Consider the following 20,451-nt stretch of genomic DNA (forward strand, 5'->3'; position numbering starts at 1 on the left):
GTTTGTACACTAATTACTTTACATCTTGTTACTAATATAATGACCTTGTATGGTCTGTGATGTACGAAATGGTCCCAGATATTCCAGACCCAATCTCAGCAGCCTCATGGACATACAGTTTATGAGGCTATTGAGTTTGGGATACCCAATCCGTACACCACTTTCCGTATACAGACTGTTTCATTGACATCTAAGGCTATGTGCCCATGTTGCGTTCTGTCTCTGCAGAAATTTCTGCAGCGATTTGAACAGCACACGTGCGCTTCAAATCGCTGCAGAAAGAGTGCGTACTGAAAAGCCGATTTCATGCGCTCTGGATGCAGCCCCTCCCATAGACAGAGCGGGGGCTGCATACAAAGTGCACGAAAGAAGATACATGTCACTTCTTAGAATGCAGCGATTTGGCAGCAGCCGAAGCGCTGCGTTCTAATACGCCACGTGGGCATGGATAATGCACAATCTTCATAGATTGTGCTGGGTACGCAGGACGCATGCAGTTACGCTGTGGTGAAGAACGCAGCGTAACTGCATGAAAATACGCTACGTGGGCACATAGCCTAAATCCGTCCTAATATGTTCTATATGTTAAAATTGTTCTTGCACAACCCCAATCCCATGTTTTATTAGGTTATACGGATGTCATAGAGGTTGGATCTCTTGCGCAGGACGCCATCTATAAAGTTAGATCATTTCCAGCAGTCGCATAGACAATGAATGGAGCATTGAGCATGAGCTCCTCTTTGCAGAGCCCTGCTCTCGTGATTGCTGTGGGTTCTAGTGGTTAAACCACCAGCGATCGATAAGTTATCTCTAATCCTATGGATAGGGAATAACTTACTAACTCTTACTTACTTACAAACCTCTTAATGCATAGAATTGATTATCTGTTACAGACATCCTCATCTCAGTGTGCAGAACACAAGTGTGAAGCTGAATGCCGATATCTCCAGGAACCTAAGATCACTTTCATGTATATAATCTACACCTGTGGTTCTACAATAAAATATAGAATCCAAGAACCAACATATACCCACTCCAAATCTACTAAGAATGTTTCCTTGGATCAACATTATATAATCAGGTATGAGGGATAGGCTCTACTTATTACAATACGAAATAAACTTCAAAAGTTTGGGGTCACCCAGACAATTTTGTCTTTTCCATGAAAAATCATACGGTACTTTTCTTTATCAAAGGAGTTGCATAATGAATAGAAAATATAGTCCAGACAGTGACGAGGTTAAAAATAATGTTTTTTACTTGAAATAATAATTTGCTCCTTCAAACTTTGCTTTCTTTACAGAATGCTCCTTTGCAGCAATTCCAGCTTTGCAGACCTTTGCCATTCTAGCTGTTAATTTGCGGAGGTAATCTGGAGATATTTCACCCCATGCTTCCCGCCTCCCACAAGTTGGATTGGCTTGATGGGCACTTTTTGCGTACCATACAGTCAAGCTGCTCCCACAACAGCTCAATGGGGTTGAGATCTGGTGACTTGGCTGGCCACTCCATTACAGATAGAATACCAGCTGCCTGCTTCTTCCCTAAGGCTAGTTTCACACTTGCGTTGGACAGCTTCCGTAGCATTGCGTTATGTGACGGATGCAACGGATGCGTTGCATATAGTGGCACAACGCAATGCTACGGATCGTACAAAATAACGGAAAGCGTTATTTATTTATTTTTTTTCTTCTTTACAGTACCGGCAGCCGACTATTGTGAACGATCAGCTGATCGCTCTTAATAGCCGGTGGCCGAGCGCTCTCACATGCCAGCGGCCGAGCGCTCAGCTGAGCGCTATAACATGCCGGCGGCCGAGCGCTCAGCTGAGTGCCCTGACATGCCGGCGGCCGAGCGCTCAGCTGAGTGCCCTGACATGCCGGCGGCCGAGCGCTCAGCTGAGTGCCCTGACATGCCGGCGGCCGAGCGCTCAGCTGAGTGCCCTGACATGCCGGCGGCCGAGCGCTCAGCTGAGTGCCCTGACATGCCGGCGGCCGAGCGCTCAGCTGAGTGCCCTGACATGCCGGCGGCCGGGCGCTCAGCTGAGTGCCCTGACATGCCGGCGGCCGGGCGATCAGCTGAGTGCCCTGACATGCCGGGGGCCGAGCGCTCAGCTGAGTGCCCTGACATGCCGGCGGCCGAGCGCTCAGCTGAGTGCCCTGACATGCCGGCGGCCGAGCGCTCAGCTGAGTGCCCTGACATGCCGGCGGCCGGGCGATCAGCTGAGTGCCCTGACATGCCGGGGGCCGAGCGCTCAGCTGAGTGCCCTGACATGCCGGCGGCAGAGCGCTCAGCTGAGTGCCCTGACATGCCGGCGGCCGAGCGCTCAGCTGAGTGCCCTGACATGCCGGCGGCCGAGCGCTCAGCTGAGTGCCCTGACATGCCGGCGGCCGAGCGCTCAGCTGAGTGCCCTGACATGCCGGCGGCCGAGCGCTCAGCTGAGTGCCCTGACATGCCGGCGGCCGGGCGATCAGCTGAGTGTCCTGACATGCCGGCGGCCGAGCGCTCAGCTGAGTGCCCTGACATGCCGGCGGCCGGGCGCTCAGCTGAGTGCCCTGACATGCCGGCGGCCGGGTGCTCAGCTGAGTGCCCTGACATGCCGGCGGCCGAGCGCTCAGCTGAGTGCCCTGACATGCCGGCGGCCGAGCGCTCAGCTGAACGTTCGGCCACCGAGAAATAAAATAAAGTTTGTGATTAAAAAAAAAAAAAGAGAGAGCATGCGCAGTGAAAAATAAAGGTTTCCACTGCTCAAAAAAACGTTACATGCAGCGTTCCATCCGCCCGGTGCAGCGTCAAAATAATGACACTGCGTCGTCCAGCGGATGCAACGCTGACACTTGCGTTACAGTGCATCGCCCATACAAGTCTATGGAGAATAGCGCAGTGCGTTAACGGACTGCGCTATTCTCCATAGTGACGGACTGCGCTGAACGCAAGTGTGAAAGTAGCCTAAATAGTTTATGCATAATTTGGAGGTGTGCTTTGGGTCATTGTCCTGTTGTAGGATGAAATTGGCTCCAATCAAGCGCTGTCCACAGGGTATGGCATGGCGTTGCAAAATGGAGTGATAGCCTTCCTTATTCAAAATCCATTTTACCTTGTAACAAATCTCCCACTTTACCAGCACCAAAGCAACCCCAGACCATCACATTACCTCCACCATGCTTGACAGATGGCGTCAGGCATTCTTCCAGCATTTTTTCAGTAGTGATCCAGTGTGATCCAAACACCTCAAACTTCAATTCTTCTGTCCATAACACTTTTTTCCAATCTTCCTCTGGCCAATGTCTGTGTTCTTTTACACATATTAATCTTTTCCTTTTATTAGCCAGTCTCAGATATGGCTTTTTCTTTGCCATTCTGCCCTGAAGGCCAGCAACCTGGAGTCGCCTCTTCACTGTAGACGTTGACACTGGCGTTTTGCAGGTACTATTTCACGAAGCTGCCAGTTGAGGACCTGTGAGGCGTGGATTTCTCACACTAGAGACTGTAATGTACTTGTCTTGTTGCTCAGTTGTGCAGCGCGGTCTCTCACTTTTCTTTCTATTCTGGTTAGAGCCTGTTTGTGCTCTCCTCTGAAGGGAGAAGTACACACCAATGTAGGAAATCTTCAGTTTCTTGGCAATTTCTCGCATGGAATATCCTTAATTTCTAACAACAAGAATAGACTGTCGAGTTTCACATGAAAGTTCTCTTTTTTTGCCATTTTGAGAGTTTAATGGAACCAACAAATGTAATGCTCCAGATTCTCAACTAGCTCAAAAGGAAGGTCAGTTTTATACCTTCTCTAATCAGCAAAACTATTTTCAGCTGTGCTAACATACTTGCACAAGGGTTTTCAAGGGATTTCTCAACATCCATTAGCCTTCTAACACAGTTAGCAAACACAATGTATCATTAGAACACTGGAGTGGTGGTAGTTGGAAATGGGCATCTATACACCTATGTAGATATTGCATTAAAAACAAGACATTTGCAGCTAAAATAGTCATTTACCACATTAACAATGTACAGAGTGTATTTCTGTTTAATTTAATGTTAGCTTCATTAAAAACAATGTGCTTTTCTTTCAAAAATAAGGAAATATCTAAGTGATCCTAAACTTTTAAACTGTAGTGTGTGCTGCTGTGTTTCAGAAATCTGCGCAACTAGTAATGACCGTACAATATGAATAACACATCCCAATTAGCCTAGACTGCAAGTCCCTAATTATCATCCGCAGTGCTGGAGCCCTCATACTCATGACTGCTGCTGACAGTTAAGGGGGCTTTACACGCTACGATATCGTTAATGTTTTATTGTCGGGGTCACGTCATTAGTGACGCACATCCGGCGTCATTAACGATATCGCAGCGTGACACTTTTGTGCGACCTAAAACGATCGCAAAAGCGGCCAAAATAGTTTGCCGCGGAGAGGTCGTCCTAAAACAAAAAAATCGTTTACCTCTCATTAGCGATGTTGTTCCTCGTTACTGCGGCAGTACACATCGCTGTGTGTGACACCTCAGGAGCGACGAACATCTCCTTACCTGCCTCCACCGGCAATGCGGAAGGAAGGAGGTGGGCGGGATGTTTACGTCCCGCTCATCTCCGCCCCTCCGCTTCTATTAAACGGCTGCCGTGTGACGTCGCTGTGACGCCGCACGACCCGCCCCCTTAGAAAGTAGGCAGATCGCCGGCGCAGGGCAGGTAAGGCTGCTTTCACACTACGTTTTTTTAACATGCCTCAAACGTTTTTTTGCTGCAAAAGTGGATCCTGTTTTTGCAAAGAAAAACGCATGTGATATTTTGCAGGATGCTGTCACTTGAAGTTTATGGGCGGGCATTGGAGTCATGTGATCGGGAGTCAGTGGAACTGAACGTGACAGACTGGAAATTCAGACGCTTCTGGGGGCAAAAGAGAGAGGAGAGAGGAGGAGAGAAGGAGAGAAGAGAGCAGAAAGGAAAGAGGAGAGGAAGAGAGAAGAGCAGAGGAGAGAGCAGAGGGGAGTGAGAGAGAAAGAGAGAGAGGGAGAGAGAGGGAGAGAGGGGGAGGGGGGGAAAGAGAGAGGGGAGAAAGAGAGAGAGGAAGAGAAAGAGAGAGGGAGAAAGAGAGGGAGAAAGAGAGAGAGAGGGAGAAAGAGAGAGAGAGGAAGAGAAAGAGAGAGAGGGGAAGAGAAAGAGAGAGAGGGGAAGAGAAAGAGAGAGAGGGGAAGAGAAAGAGAGAGGAAGAGAAAGAGAGGAAGAGAAAGAGAGAGAGGAAAAGAAAGAGAGAGAGGAAGAGAAAGAGAGAGAGAGAGGGGGAAAGAGAGAGGGGGAGGGGGAGAAAGAGAAAGAGAGAGAGGGAGAAAGAGAGAGAGGGAGAAAGAGAGAGAGGGAGAAAGAGAGAGAGGGAGAAAGAGAGAGAGGGAGAAAGAGAGAGAAAGAGAGAGAGAGAAAGAGAGAGAGAGAGAGAGAGAGAGAAAGAGAGGGGGGGAGGGGGAGAGAGAAAGAGAAAGAGAAAGAGAAAGGAGAGAGAGAGAGAGAGAGAGACTCTGATCACGCCAGGCTATTTTCTGGCCAAACAGGATCCTGTCTATCAGCATGCCACCATTCACATGCGTTTGCATGCTGTTTAGTCAGGATCCAGCGATTTGCACACAGAGCAGAGCAGCCCTTCACAGATCAGAGCAGCCCCGCACAAAGCAGAGTAACGTCACCAGCCCCGCACAGAGCAGAACCGCGCTGTCCGGTGCACAGAACAATGCACACTGACCAGCGTGGGCAGCACACTGCATAGCATTTCCCCTGCCTCCTTTGACCCCTCTTCTCAACCTACAAACTAAACTACATACAGATTTTAAGACGCACCCCTCATTTTCCTACGACATTTTTGGTAGGAAAAGTGCGTTTTTTAATCCGAAAAATACAGTAATTTAGGGGCAAGAGAGTGTCACTCCAGTCCTAAGACCCTTTAGGTTGTGTTTCCCATGATCAGGATCAGTTGAGTTTTTAAAGCTGCAGAATTTCTGCACCATCTCCACACCTTAGTTTACTTGCGTTTTGTTCCATTGCGTCCTTGTGTGTGCTTATAACGCTTTTGTGTTTTTTCCTCAGTTTTGTGTGTCATCCTTTAAATAAAGCTGTTTTGTTTTTTTAAACTTCCTGGAATTTACATCATAACATTTCCGCTGCATAAACCCACCAAAAACGCAGGTGTGTCTTTTATCTGCAGATTTTGCCCATCTAATGGACGTCTATGGAACAAATCCTCACAAAAAAACTGAGCGTACGTGCAAGAAAAATTGACGTTACAACTTAGGAAAACACGCCGCTGTTGAGTTTACGCAGCATAAAAAAGAAGCAGAGCGCAGGAGATTTCTATTACTCCCGTCCAATTTGCTTGTACCGTAAAACGCAGCATCCAGAACGCGAGTAACACTGATCGTGGGAGATTGGACAGTCATCATTTACACCCGCACTGTCACTTTTTACATATTGTCAGTCTATAAAGGGAGTGGAAGAAGAGATCCCCTCTAATACGAAACTGCAGAGAATCAAATGTTAAAAGTGGGAATAAGTGATGAGTGCGCACTACCATGCTCGGGTGCTCGGAAGTCTTCCGGAAATATGCTCGAGTCCCCCATTGACTTCCATTATACTCAGGTACTTGAGTCGCACCCATCCGAGCATCAACTGCTCAATACCAATACCGAACATGTTTGGTTTTCTTTAGCTGGCTGAAAGTCAGCCATGACTCATTTGCAATACATTTCAATGCAAGATGAATGCAACTGTGTCTTACACATATTACAAAAGTGAGTACACCCTTCTGTCACAAACCACCGGGGGGGTCACTCAGAAATCCCCCGCGCTGGCTACCAGTACGTCACAATCGGGGGGTAACAAGTGGGGGGTCACCCCTCCTTTATACCTCCCGACCGACAGACAGAGCACGTGACGCGCTCTCTAGCGCCCCTCTTATAGTCAGGCCAATTATGGAATTGCCCGACAATAAGCAAGGAGGCCGCTATACTACTTATGCCGATTATTGAAGGGTCCCCGGTGAGAGTAGGGTATATATTCCCCCGACCTCCGCGGGCGGAATATATAAAATCTCCCCGAATCTCACTGGCCTCCCCACAATAATCCTTGGCACAATTCGCTGCCACCAACCGATTTACGGTAACTATTAGCCGAACACACAGACGTGGGATTCAAGATCGAGATAACAGAACAGCCCAAGATTAATTATATAATTTAATCAGCCTAAAGCACACTAGAAACTACAATATATACAATAGGGAATCTACAGAATATACATATGTCAGAGTACAGTTACAATCAAAGCATGGGTTACAAACAGGCATACACAGTTCCAGCAGTTACCTTGTTGCGTCTGGCCACAGGGGGGCGCTGTAGACCAGGTTTCTAGGAACTCCCACAGATGTTTCCTGCACGTGACCCCCAGCGAAAGAACCTTGGAAAATGGCCGAAGTAGGGTTATCAACCTGGGCAGATCCAGGTCTCCTCCTACCTTAGTGACCTCACAGGGAGCACTGCTCCACCCCTGGCTTGAGTTATGGACAATATCCCAACATGGAATATGGGCCATAACTTTGCCTGGGAGCGTCGTAGGCGGACGCCAACGCTCTCATTGTGACAGTTATGAATTTAGCTACAGAACGAGGGGACTCATGACCTGTCTGCCAGTTCCCCATTGGCTGATATCACGCCTGGGGCATTTCCCAATGTCCTGCTCCCATAAAAAGGGTGTGCCGGCATCGTCCGCATGCGGAGACACCATTTTTATGGTTGCCATATTTATCGGAAATATGGCTTGCGAGATATGAACCATTTTTTACTGGAGTCGTTCTGTCTGGCTATTTCCATAGCCTTGCTAATGAGATACAACTCTTGTTACAGGGTAACGGCAGGGAGTCATCCTGTGTCCATTGTTCCCACACCACCTCATTTCCATATCACAGGACATGGCCATGGAGGTGTAAGTGGAACACTGAGAACAAGAAGGGAGGGGGCACTGCCAGGGAGTGATGAGGGATTATGACTGGAGTCATAATTCATCTTCATATCCCGGGATTTGCCTCACACCTCCCCCCTTTTGAGGGCGCTAGGGGCAGCACACTCCGGTGTTCCCCCGTGCGCCCGTCCGCGACCTCTCCTTGTCGGGACAGCCCGTCTGCGTTACCGTGGTCACGGCCCCTTTTGTGGCGAATGGTGAAGTTGTATTGCTGGAGCGCAAGGCTCCATCGCAACAATCGCCCATTCGCCCCAGAGACGGTGTGCAACCAGCTGAGGGGATTGTGGTCCGTCTCCACGATGAAGTGGCGCCCGTATAGATAGGGTTGCAGACGCTGCAGGGCCCACACTATGGCCAGGCACTCCTTCTCCATCGTGGAATAGGCAACTTCCCTTGGTAACAGCTTCCTGCTCAGGTACAAGACTGGGTGCTCTTGGCTCGCAGAGTCCACCTGGCTGAGCACCGCACCGAGGCCGAAGTCACTGGCGTCGGTCTGTACTACAAACGGCCGCGTGAAGTCGGCTGCCTGTAGCACGGGCGGGCTGGACAGGGCGTCCTTTAGGGCCCGGAAGGCTGTCTCGCAGTCCATTGTCCAATCGACTGCAGAGGGCAGCTTCTTCTTGGTGAGGTCCGTCAGGGGCTTTGCCAGGCTACTATAGCATGGAACAAACCTCCTATAGTACCCAGCGGTCCCCAAGAAGGACATCACCTGCTTCTTGGTCCTGGGGGTGGGCCAGGATGCGATGGCCTCCACTTTCTCAGGCTCGGGCTTCAGTGTTCCCCCGCCTACCCGGTGACCGAGGTACTGGACCTCGCTCATGGCCAGCTGACACTTTCCCGGCTTGATGGTCAAACCTGCCCGGTGGATCCGCCTGAGCACCTGTGCTAGATGCTCTAGGTGGTCCTCCCAGGTGGGACTGAAGACGGCAATGTCATCCAGGTACGCGGCCGCGTACCCTTCAAGTCCCTTGAGCAGGGTGTTGACCATCCGCTGGAAAGTGGCAGGGGCATTCCTCATCCCGAATGGCATCACCGTGGACTCGTACAGTCCAAATGGGGTAATAAAGGCAGAGCGTTCCCTGGCCTTGCGAGTCAGGGGGATCTGCCAATATCCCCGGCTCAGATCCATGATGGTCAGGTACTGAGCCCCGGCCAACTGATCGAGCAGGTCATCGATGCGTGGCATTGGGTACGCATCGGCGACCGTGACCGCATTGAGCCCCCTGTAGTCCACGCAGAACCGAGTGGTTCGGTCCTTCTTAGGGACGAGGACTACAGGCGAGGCCCAAGCGCTGTTGGATGCCTGGATCACCCCCAGCTTCAGCATCTCGTCAATCTCCTGGCGCATGTGTTGCTGCACCTCCAGGGAGACCCGATATGCTGAACGCCGGATCGGGGGATGATCCCCAGTGTCCACGTGATGGACAGCCAAGTCAGTCCTTCCGGGCTGGTTGGTAAACAACCCCCGGAAGGGGAGGAGGGTGGCCCACAGCTGGGACCGTTGGTCTTCCAAGAGCTGGTGGCCAACCTCCACATCCTCAATGGATCCGCCTGCCCTAACCTGGGCTAGCATATCCAAGAGGGTTTCCGCTTCTCCCTCCTCGGGCAGGTTGCACACGGGGAGCGCACATGCCTCCCGCTCATGATGTGCCTTCATCATGTTCACATGGAAGGGCTTCCGCCTTCCACGGGCAGGGTCCAGGGTGACCAGGTACGTCACAGGGTTGAGCTGCTGGTACACGAGGTATGGGCCTTCCCAGGCTGCCTGAAGCTTGTCCTGTGGTACGGGGACCAGTACCCACACCTCTTGACCCACTTGGCAGGTCCTCTCACAAGCGTTCTGGTCGTACCAACGCTTCTGATCGGCCTGGGCTTGAGCCATATTGTCGTGTACCAGTTGCGTCAAGGCCTGCATTTTGTCCCGGAAGCGCATGACATACTCGATAACCGACACTCCAGGGGTGGCCAAATCCCCTTCCCAAGCCTCTTTCACCAGAGCCAGGGGGCCCCGCACACGTCGCCCGTACAGGAGCTCAAACGGTGAGAATCCTGTTGAGGCCTGTGGAACCTCCCGGTAAGCAAATAACAGGTGTGGGAGATACCGCTCCCAGTCACGCCCATGGGAGTCGACCAACATCTTAAGCATCTGCTTTAAGGTGCCATTGAACCGCTCGCACAGGCCATTAGTCTGTGGATGGTACGGGCTGGCCACCAGATGTCGCACCTGGACTTGCTTACAGAGGGCCTCCATCAGCTGGGACATGAATTGGGTCCCCCGGTCAGTGAGCATTTCCTGGGGAAAACCCACTCGGGAGAAAATCTCCAGCAATGCGGTGGCCACCTTGTCAGCCCGAATGGACGACAAGGCCACTGCTTCTGGGTACCGGGTGGCATAGTCCACTACCGTCAGTATGAAGCGTTTCCCGGAGCTGCTGGGGATGGCCAGCGGGCCGACCAGATCCACAGCCACCCTCCTGAAAGGCTCATCGATGATTGGCAGAGATACCAGTGGGGCTTTGGGGCGTGGCCCCGCCTTCCCCACTCTCTGACAGGTTTCACACGAACGGCAGTAGGCAGCCACATCGGCCCCCATTTTTGGCCAGTAGAAATGCTGGTTTAACCTGGCCTTGGTCTTAGCGATCCCTAGGTGTCCGGCCATCGGAATCTCATGTGCGATCCGCAACAACTCCGTCCGGAACGGATAGGGTACCACCAACTGTCGGTCCCTGGGCCACGCCTCCGGTGAACCCTGCTGGACCGTGGCCCGGTACAGCCGTCCTTGGTCCCAGACCACTCGCTCCGGGTCCGAGTCCGAGGGAGGCTGTGCCGCCTGCTCCTTAAGAGCTTTCAGGCTGTCATCAGCTTCTAACGCTGCCTGAAACCCCTGACTAGATGTGGCCAGAATCGACGAGACTGTCACATCTTCAGTCAGTACCCCGGGACCTGTGTCCTGGCCTCCCCCTGACTCGGCTGCCACTTGGTCAGAAGGGGAAGAGCTATCGGACCTCCGGGAGGCCCCTTGGCTTCCAGCACTCCCACTGCGGGTGACAGCGGCCACAGCCGCTGCGACCGTGGGTCGTGCCTGCTCCTCCTCCGTTCCTGACCAAGTCGCCGGTTCAGGCAGACCTACCTGGCTTCCTGACACCCCGGTTGTGGGGGAACCATGCACCGAGATCTTACCTGGGAGCACTTCCGCTCCTGGACCGGCCCCAATCTCACCTGCCTGTTCCCCTCCTGCAGCAACAGAACCCCGCTGTGAAATCTCTGGGGACCCCACATTTGCTGTGGTAGCCCCCACCCCACACACTGGTCCTCCCCCTGCAGCACCCTGCTCTCTGCTTATCCCTGCAGAGGGCAACAGATCCCAGCTCACAGGCTGATTACTTGTAGAGGCATTGTCACACCTTTCTCTGACCCCCTCCCCTGTCACAGCTGCAGCTGTGTGTGTGTCTATGGTGTCTATGCAAGCAGAAATATCAGAGTTCACTCCCTCCTCCCTTACATCATTCATAGATAACACATTAACATTGTCCGGAGGCATGTCAGTACGGGCTGAAGGTTCAGCCCTTGGGGGGGGCCCAAACTGGGAGGTTATCTGCCCCAAATCTGTCCCAAGTAGCACGTTTGCAGGGATCCGATCAGTTACCCCCACCTCCCTCACCCCTCGCCCTGCGCCCCAGTCCACATAAATGTCAGCAACAGGCAGCGCCGGGTCAATGCCTCCAATCCCGGAGACAGCGAGGGTTTTTCCAGGGATCAAGTCTTGGGGGGACACCATCTCAGGCCGCACCAGAGTCACCTCCGAGGCGCTGTCTCGCAGTCCTATGGTCACAGACCGGCCGACGGTGACAGGTTGGAAGCTGTCCAGGGACCTACCACCACCCCCACCCACACAATACACCTTGGGCGGCCCTTGGGACGGGGACGGAGCCGGGGCCTTGGGACGCTGAGGGCACATGGCCTTGAAGTGTCCAGGTAGGTTGCACTGGTGGCACCGTCTTGGTTCCGCCACGGGCCTGGAGAGGGGAGTTGAGGGGGACACCCCCTGCAGTCTAGGGGCAGGTGGGGCAGTCGCAGAATTCATCTTACCCCCTCTCCAGGTGCTGCTGGTGGCCGCTCTCCTGGCCTCAGGGGCCCGGTTGTTGGTGTAGTCATCGGCAAGGGCAGCTGTAGCCGTGGACCCCTTTGGCTTCTGGTCTCGGATGAACTGGCGGAGATCCTCAGGGCAGTTCCACAAGAGTTGCTCCGTGATGAACAAGTCCAGGATCTCCGGTCCGGTGGAAAGCTGCAGGCCTTGGGTCCAGTGGTCGGCAGCTCGGGCAAGTGCCCGCCGGTGGTCAGCCCAGGAGTCCTTTGGTCCCTTCTGTAGGCTCCGGAACTTCTTGCGGTAGGACTCTGGAGTGAGGTTGTACTGTTGGATCAGGGCCCGCTTGATGGTGTCGTAGCCCTGATCTGCCTCAGCAGGCAAGTCCCCAAGGATATCCAGGGCCTTACCCCTTAAACGGGGGGTCAGGTATTTGGCCCACTGGTCCTTGTCCAGATGGTGCTGCAAGCAAGTCCGTTCAAAAGCAGTCAAGAAAGAGTCCAAGTCTCCATCCTTCTCCAGCACTGGGAAGTCCTCAACACGGACCTTTGGAAGTTTGGTGTCTCGAAGGTCACATGTGGCTGATGAGGGCCGGAGCTGAGCTAGCTGCAGCTGGTAGTCACGGTCTGCCTGTCGCTCTCGCTCTTCACGCGCTGCCTGCCGCTCTCGCTCCGCAGCCTCACGCTCTGCGTGCCGCTCCGCAGCCTCAGCGTCACGCGCTGCCTGCCGCTCTGCCCTGCGCTCTGCCAGGAGTTCCTTGTAGCCCTTCTGGTCTCCAGCCTGGAGAAGGGCCATAGCCATTTGAAGAAGGCTATCCGAGCCTCCCAGGCTCGGTGGAATGGCACGTGGTGATCTGCGGCACGCTGCAGAGCTAGGCGATTCACTGTCCCTTTCAGAGCGGAGGGCTGGCATCTGGCTCGTTGAGGAACCTTGGGTGAGCTCCTCCTCATCTTGTCCAGCAGTGCCAGGTTGCGCAATGTCCTCGGCAGAACGGTTTTCTGGCGTCGAGCTCCTGGAGGACTCGTGGGCAACCTCCTCATTGCTGTCCACAGCACCGTCCTCCCTCTCTTCGGCTCCTGCCTTAGCATTGGCCAGTTGCATAGCTCTGCTCCTGGTGCCATCAGCCATTCTTGCAGACTTTTGGTCACTGACACAGAACTGACACCTGATGCCTCCACACACCTTACAGTATCTGCACTCTGACACTCTAGTGTTGAGCTAGTCTGAAGACCCCAGCAGCCACAGCTGCTGCAGGCAGTCTTTAGTGTCTGGGAGTATGGGTCTCACACTCACACACACTATTATCTCGATCCCACCGCTATGCCACCAATATGTCACAAACCACCGGGGGGGTCACTCAGAAATCCCCCGCGCTGGCTACCAGTACGTCACAATCGGGGGGTAACAAGTGGGGGGTCACCCCTCCTTTATACCTCCCGACCGACAGACAGAGCACGTGACGCGCTCTCTAGCGCCCCTCTTATAGTCAGGCCAATTATGGAATTGCCCGACAATAAGCAAGGAGGCCGCTATACTACTTATGCCGATTATTGAAGGGTCCCCGGTGAGAGTAGGGTATATATTCCCCCGACCTCCGCGGGCGGAATATATAAAATCTCCCCGAATCTCACTGGCCTCCCCACAATAATCCTTGGCACAATTCGCTGCCACCAACCGATTTACGGTAACTATTAGCCGAACACACAGACGTGGGATTCAAGATCGAGATAACAGAACAGCCCAAGATTAATTATATAATTTAATCAGCCTAAAGCACACTAGAAACTACAATATATACAATAGGGAATCTACAGAATATACATATGTCAGAGTACAGTTACAATCAAAGCATGGGTTACAAACAGGCATACACAGTTCCAGCAGTTACCTTGTTGCGTCTGGCCACAGGGGGGCGCTGTAGACCAGGTTTCTAGGAACTCCCACAGATGTTTCCTGCACGTGACCCCCAGCGAAAGAACCTTGGAAAATGGCCGAAGTAGGGTTATCAACCTGGGCAGATCCAGGTCTCCTCCTACCTTAGTGACCTCACAGGGAGCACTGCTCCACCCCTGGCTTGAGTTATGGACAATATCCCAACATGGAATATGGGCCATAACTTTGCCTGGGAGCGTCGTAGGCGGACGCCAACGCTCTCATTGTGACAGTTATGAATTTAGCTACAGAACGAGGGGACTCATGACCTGTCTGCCAGTTCCCCATTGGCTGATATCACGCCTGGGGCATTTCCCAATGTCCTGCTCCCATAAAAAGGGTGTGCCGGCATCGTCCGCATGCGGAGACACCATTTTTATGGTTGCCATATTTATCGGAAATATGGCTTGCGAGATATGAACCATTTTTTACTGGAGTCGTTCTGTCTGGCTATTTCCATAGCCTTGCTAATGAGATACAACTCTTGTTACAGGGTGACGGCAGGGAGTCATCCTGTGTCCATTGTTCCCACACCACCTCATTTCCATATCACAGGACATGGCCATGGAGGTGTAAGTGGAACACTGAGAACAAGAAGGGAGGGGGCACTGCCAGGGAGTGATGAGGGATTATGACTGGAGTCATAATTCATCTTCATATCCCGGGATTTGCCTCACACCTTCATATTTTTGTAAATATTTTATTATATCTTTTCATGAGACAACACTGAAAATATGACACTTTGATACAATGTAAAGTAGTCAGTGTGCAGCTTGTATAACTGCAAATTTGGCGCCCTCTATATAACTCAACACACCCATTAATGTCTAATTTACTGGCAATAAAAATGAGCACATCCCTAAGTAAAAATGGCAAAATTGTGCCCAATTAGCCATTTTCCCACCACAGTGTCATGTGACTTATTAGTGTTATAAGGTCTCAGATGTGAATTTGGTGATATCGCTCACACACTCTCTCATACTGGTCACTGGATGTTCAACATGGCTCCTCATCACAAAGAATTCTCTGAGGATATGAAAAAAAAGAATTGTTGCTCTACATAAAGATGGCCAAGGCTATAAGATTGCCAACACCCTGAAATTGAGCTGCACCATGGTGGCCAAGACCATACAGCAGTTTAACAAGACAGGGTCCACTCAGAACAGGAATCACTATGGTCAACCAAAGAAAATGAATGCATGTGCTCAACGTTTTATCCAGAGGTTGTCTTTTCAAAATAGACGTATGAGTGCGGTCAGCATTACTGCAGAGGCTAAACAGGTGGGGGTCATCCTTTCAGTGCTCAGCCCAAGCAGAACATTATCTCCTCCCTTTGGAAACTGGGCCGCAGGGCAGTATTCCAACATTACGACACAAAACACTCCTCCAAGACTACCAATGCCTTGCTAAAGAAACTGAGGGTAAAGGTGCTGAACTGGCCAAGCATGTCTCCAGACTTAATCCCTATTGAGCATCTGTGGGGCCTCCTAAAACGGAAGGTGGGAGAGCAAAAGGTCTCCAAGATCCACCAGCTCCGTGATGTTGTGATGGAGGATGGAAGAGGATCCAGCGGCTCCCATGAAGCTCTAGTGAACTCCATGCCCAAGAGAGTTAAGGCAGTGCTTGAAAATAATGGTGGCCACACAAAGATATATAGATATATATAATATATCTCGATACATACACACACTTTGGGCACAATTTGGCCATTTTCACTTAGGGGTGTACTCACTTTTGTTACCAGCGGTTTAGATATTATAGGCCATTTGTTGAGTTATTTAGAGGGCACATCAAACTTACACTTTTAGGCTATGTGCACACACTGCGGTTTTAAGTGCAGACTTGTCACAAGTCAATGAGAATTCTGAAGTGTTGTGCACATGTTGCTTATTTTTGTCTTGCAGATGTGGTGCAGAAAATATTCTCCAGCATGTCGATTTGACATGTCAATTATTTTTGCCATTTGGGTTTTGCACTGCAAAGCTGAGTTTTGCCCAAATTTCTGCCACAAAAAGGCTGCAGTTTGAACTGCATAGTGCTGTCTAGAAACCCAAATTCCCATAGACTAAGCTTGAAAAGCAGAACACATCCATTTTGGCATTAAACGCTGCAGTTGAAAAAGCAGGTAAAAAGCAGGTAAAAAGCAAAGTGCGGTCGCACCCTTACACAGCCTGGAGCTGTGTTTGGGTCATTGTCCTGTTGAAAAATAAATGATGGTCTAACTAAACGCAAACCGGATGGAATAGCATGCCAAAAGATGCTGTGGTAGCCATGCTGATTCAGTATGCCTTCCAGTTTGAATAAATCCCCAACAGTGTCACCAGCAAAGCACCCCCACACCATCACACCCTCCTCCTCCATGCTTCACGGTGGGAACCAGGCATGTAGAGTCCATCCGTTCACCTTTTCTACGTCGCACAAAGACACGGTGGTTGGATCCAAAGATCTCAGTCGCAGGGACACTAGCATGACACTCGGCTCTGCTGTACTGCCAGCGTGAGCTGAGTGTCATGTGAGGGGATCGCAGTAATCCCTGTGTGGCCCCAGCCTAACAGTTGTTCTAGAGATGTGTCTTCTGCTAGAACTGTGTGGCATTGACCTGGTCTCTAATCTGAGCTGCTGTTAACCTGCGATTTATGAGACTAGTGACTTGGATAAACTTATCCTCCGCAGCAGAGGTGACTCTTGGTCTTCCTTTCCTGGGGCGGTCCTCATGTGAACCAGTTTCTTTGTAGCGTTTGATGGTTTTTGCCATTGCACTTGGGGACACTTTCAAAGTTTTCCCAATTTTTCGGACTGACTGACCTTCATTTCTTAAAGGGGCCACTCGTTTTTCTTTACTTCGATGCTTTTTTCTTTCCATAATACAGATTCTAACAGTCTATTCAGCAGGACTATCAGCTGTGTATCCACCAGACTTCTGCACAACACAACTGATGGTCTCAACCCCATTTATAAGGCAAGAAATTCCATTTATTAAACCTGAAAGGGCACACCTGTGAAGTGAAAACCATTTCCGGTGACTACCTCTTGAAGCTCATTAAGAGAATGCCAAGAGTGTGCAAAGCAGTAATCAAAGCAAAAGGTGGCTACTTTGAAGAACATAGAATATAAGACATATTTTCAGTTGTTTCACACTTTTTTGTTAAGTATGTCATTCCACATGTGTTAATTCATAGTTTTGATGCCTTCAATGTGAATCTACAATTTTCAGTCAAGAAAATAAAGAAAACTCTTTGATAGAGAAGGTGTGGCCCCAAACTTTTGGTCTGTACTGTGTGTAATATATATATATTATATATATTGACACATATTCACATTTTTGCTTAGTGTCTTTTTTTCCTCTATCTGCAGAGTATAGGCATTATTATATATACTTATATGTTGCAGTTATACCACCATCAGGGTATGACCCAGGTGCCCATCAGGACCCACGCTGCCAGGGAAGCCCCCGCAGATCCCCCATGGCTCAATGTGACGTGGCGGGGGGGCTTCCTACAATTTGATGGTAATATTATTGTGTTCCGGTTTGTATGTTACAAGTGAAAAGGTTTTGGTACCGTGTTAGCCAGTTGAAAAATTATGGAATGTTCTCAGTGAGAGGAACAAAATTATAATCTTGTGATACCTTTTAATGGCTAACTAAAATAAAATAAAGTGATGTTACAAAGCAAGCTTTCGAGACATCTCAGGTCCCTTCATCAAGCATGGTATGACAAAATATCTGAAGAAACACAAATATATGTGTTATACCATGCCTGATGAAGAGACCTGAGTAGTCTGGAAAGCTTGCAATTATTACCATCTTTTCAGTTAGCCATTAAAAGGTATCAACCACTGAGGACTTCAGTTCTTTTAAACAAAAATTTTTTATCTCTACTGGCTAACACGGTACAAAGATATATTTTACTTGAAACACAAATATATGCACAAACAGAGCAGAGGGCTGGCATAATAAAAGACATTTTAAATAAACAAACACTGAGCTTAGAAAGTGAATCCTTAATTAGCTTTGATTAGTGGTGTGAGAGTTTTATTGTCCCAATATCCATGTAGGATCAGAGGTCTGGTCAGTCTCTGGAATAGACTCCTCAGATTTTATAATGGGCCATAAATCCTCCTGACAGGTTGAGTCCTGTGTCCACAGAGTTAAACATTTTAATTAATTTGCATTCCCAGACCCTGCGATGGCTCTGTGATCTGAAGTTGCCTTTTAATATGACAACTTTCATATGGTTTATGTTGTGTCCTGAAGCACAGAAATGTTTGGCCACAGGTAAATGGATTTTTTTGTCTGTAATTGTGTGGCGGTGAGCTCTCATCCTTGCTCCCAGTCTCTGTCCTGTTTCTCCAACATAAAAGCCCCCAATAGGACATATAGTGCACAGGATTAAGTACACCACGTTGGAAGAGGAGCATGTGAATGTCCCAGGAATTTTATAGTCCTTCTGTGTGTTAGGGTTTGTATGTTGGAACGTATAAGGTTTGGGTGGGACTTCCTTGTCTTTTTTTCGACTCTCTACAGAATATAGGCGTTACTATATATATATATATATATATATATATATATATATTTATATGTCGCAGATATACCACCAGCAGGGGATGACCCAGGTGCCCATCAGCACCTATGCTGCTAGGGAAGCCCCCCGCGGATCCGCGTGGCGCGCTGTGATGTGGCGGGGGGCTCCCTACATTCTGATGGTAATATTATTGTGTTCCGGTTTGTAAGTTGGAACGTGTAAAGTTTGGATGTGTGGCCCGTGTCTTTTTCCTACAGTTTTGGGGCATGACGCCTGTATCTGTGAGATAGCCATATACTGTATATACTGGCCATACTGGCTCTGGGTGTAACCTGTGACTACACGTCTTAATAAGTAAAACCATTATCTTAAAGTTGATCGCCATACACTTAAGTTGTGACAATGTACCAGTGACAATGGCAGCTGCCGCTTAGTAAAATATTCCACATTTCAGCAAAATATGTAGCAATGCAAGAAGAACCCCCATTCCCCATGAGTGGGCACAATATGTATGTATGGGCACAATGTGGGTGTGTGGGCACAATGTGGGTGTATGGACACAATATGTATGTATGGGCACAATATGTATGTATGGGCACAATATGTGTGTATGGGCACAATATGTGTGTATGGGCACAATGTGGGTGTGTGGGCATAATGTGGGTGTGTGGGCACAATGTGGGTGTGTGGGCACAATGTGTGTGTGTGGGCACAATATGGGTGTATGGGCACAATCTGGGTGTATGGGCACAATCTGGGTGCATGGGCACAATGTGGGTGCATGGGCACAATGTGGGTGTATGGGCACAATGTGGGTGTATGGCACAATGTGGGTGTATGCCCAATAATGGGCAGCCAGGTGCCTCAGTCATGTAGTCAGCAGTCACTGATGCCCATCACTATGGCAGGATGCCAGCTGCTTACCTGATAATGTCATCGTTGTGCCCCAGGAAGAATCTCTGGCTGTGCTCCCGGGTGTTGTAGACCACCCCTACCCCGGCTACAAAGTAGACCACTTCCTTGCCAGCTGTGTAGTACAGGTTGTTGCGGCACTGGTGCCCCCTGTAGCCATAGACCCACTCCAGGCGCAGCTGGCACCCAGGAGCAGTCCTATCCGCCATGATATAAGAAGGACACTGCTGTGTGGCCAGGGGAGAGGAAGGGTGGCACAAGGTCTTCTCCTGGCAGGGTGTCCTCTGCTCCTCCTCCACAAGGGAAGCCTGTCAGCAGCACCTGATGGATGGCAGAGCACAGCTAATGCCCAGTGCCACCATAATCCCCGAGCGGCAGAGGATGCCTGCACCCGCGGGTCCCTTCATGGCACCATGTCTGCCTCTCCTGTGCCCGGGCAGATGCCCTGTGCTGCAGACGGGCTGGAAGTTTATGCCACAAACAGGTGGGCTGCGGGGGGGAGCTGGTGTGTGATGGCTGTGCGGGGAGGGGGCTCCAGCCTGCAGCCGCTCCGAGCCCTCATTGCAGCATCTCCACTGGTGCACAATCCAGCAGCGCAGAGGGACAATGCAATCTATCCCGCCAGGACGAGCCGTCTATGGCTGCAGGAGCTGCGCGCAGGGGACAAGCATCTGCAGCCTCAGCCCTGATGACAGGCACAGCACGGACAAGAATCTCCGTATGAACCACTGGGGGAGAAATAATACACTATCCTCAATCACAGACAGTAGGCGGAGGCACCGTGCCGTAAGCCCCCTTATCCCAACACTAGCTACGCTAAAACACTGACGTAATCCGGTTCCAGAATGTGGCCGAACGTAGTAACCAGGGTGAGACATTGCATGGAAACGGCGACGCCAAGCGGGCGGGAACCAGCTGCTCACTTGTAAATCTGGAAGTAACGACTGTTTCGAAAAGGATTCTGGGAAATGTAGTGATCAGCTGTGGAACGCTCGGGTAAT

The 20,451-nt window shown here is 50.5% G+C and overlaps 1 protein-coding gene across 3 annotated transcripts in view; it reads right to left on the reverse strand.

The window, feature by feature from the left end:
* EML6 (EMAP like 6) overlaps positions 1-20,163 on the reverse strand; it is a 338,267-nt gene extending 318,104 nt beyond the window's left edge. For all 3 annotated transcript variants that reach the window (XM_075339339.1, XM_075339338.1, XM_075339340.1), the window contains exon 1: positions 19,463-20,163. In XM_075339339.1, the coding sequence (XP_075195454.1) occupies positions 19,463-19,659 (197 nt within the window). In that variant the 5' untranslated portion in view covers positions 19,660-20,163. The remainder of the gene's footprint in view (positions 1-19,462) is intronic.
* Positions 20,164-20,451: the final 288 nt, after the last annotated feature.

Source organism: Anomaloglossus baeobatrachus, chromosome 3, assembly GCF_048569485.1.
Source record: "Anomaloglossus baeobatrachus isolate aAnoBae1 chromosome 3, aAnoBae1.hap1, whole genome shotgun sequence".
NCBI classification, from domain to species: Eukaryota; Metazoa; Chordata; class Amphibia; order Anura; family Aromobatidae; genus Anomaloglossus; species Anomaloglossus baeobatrachus.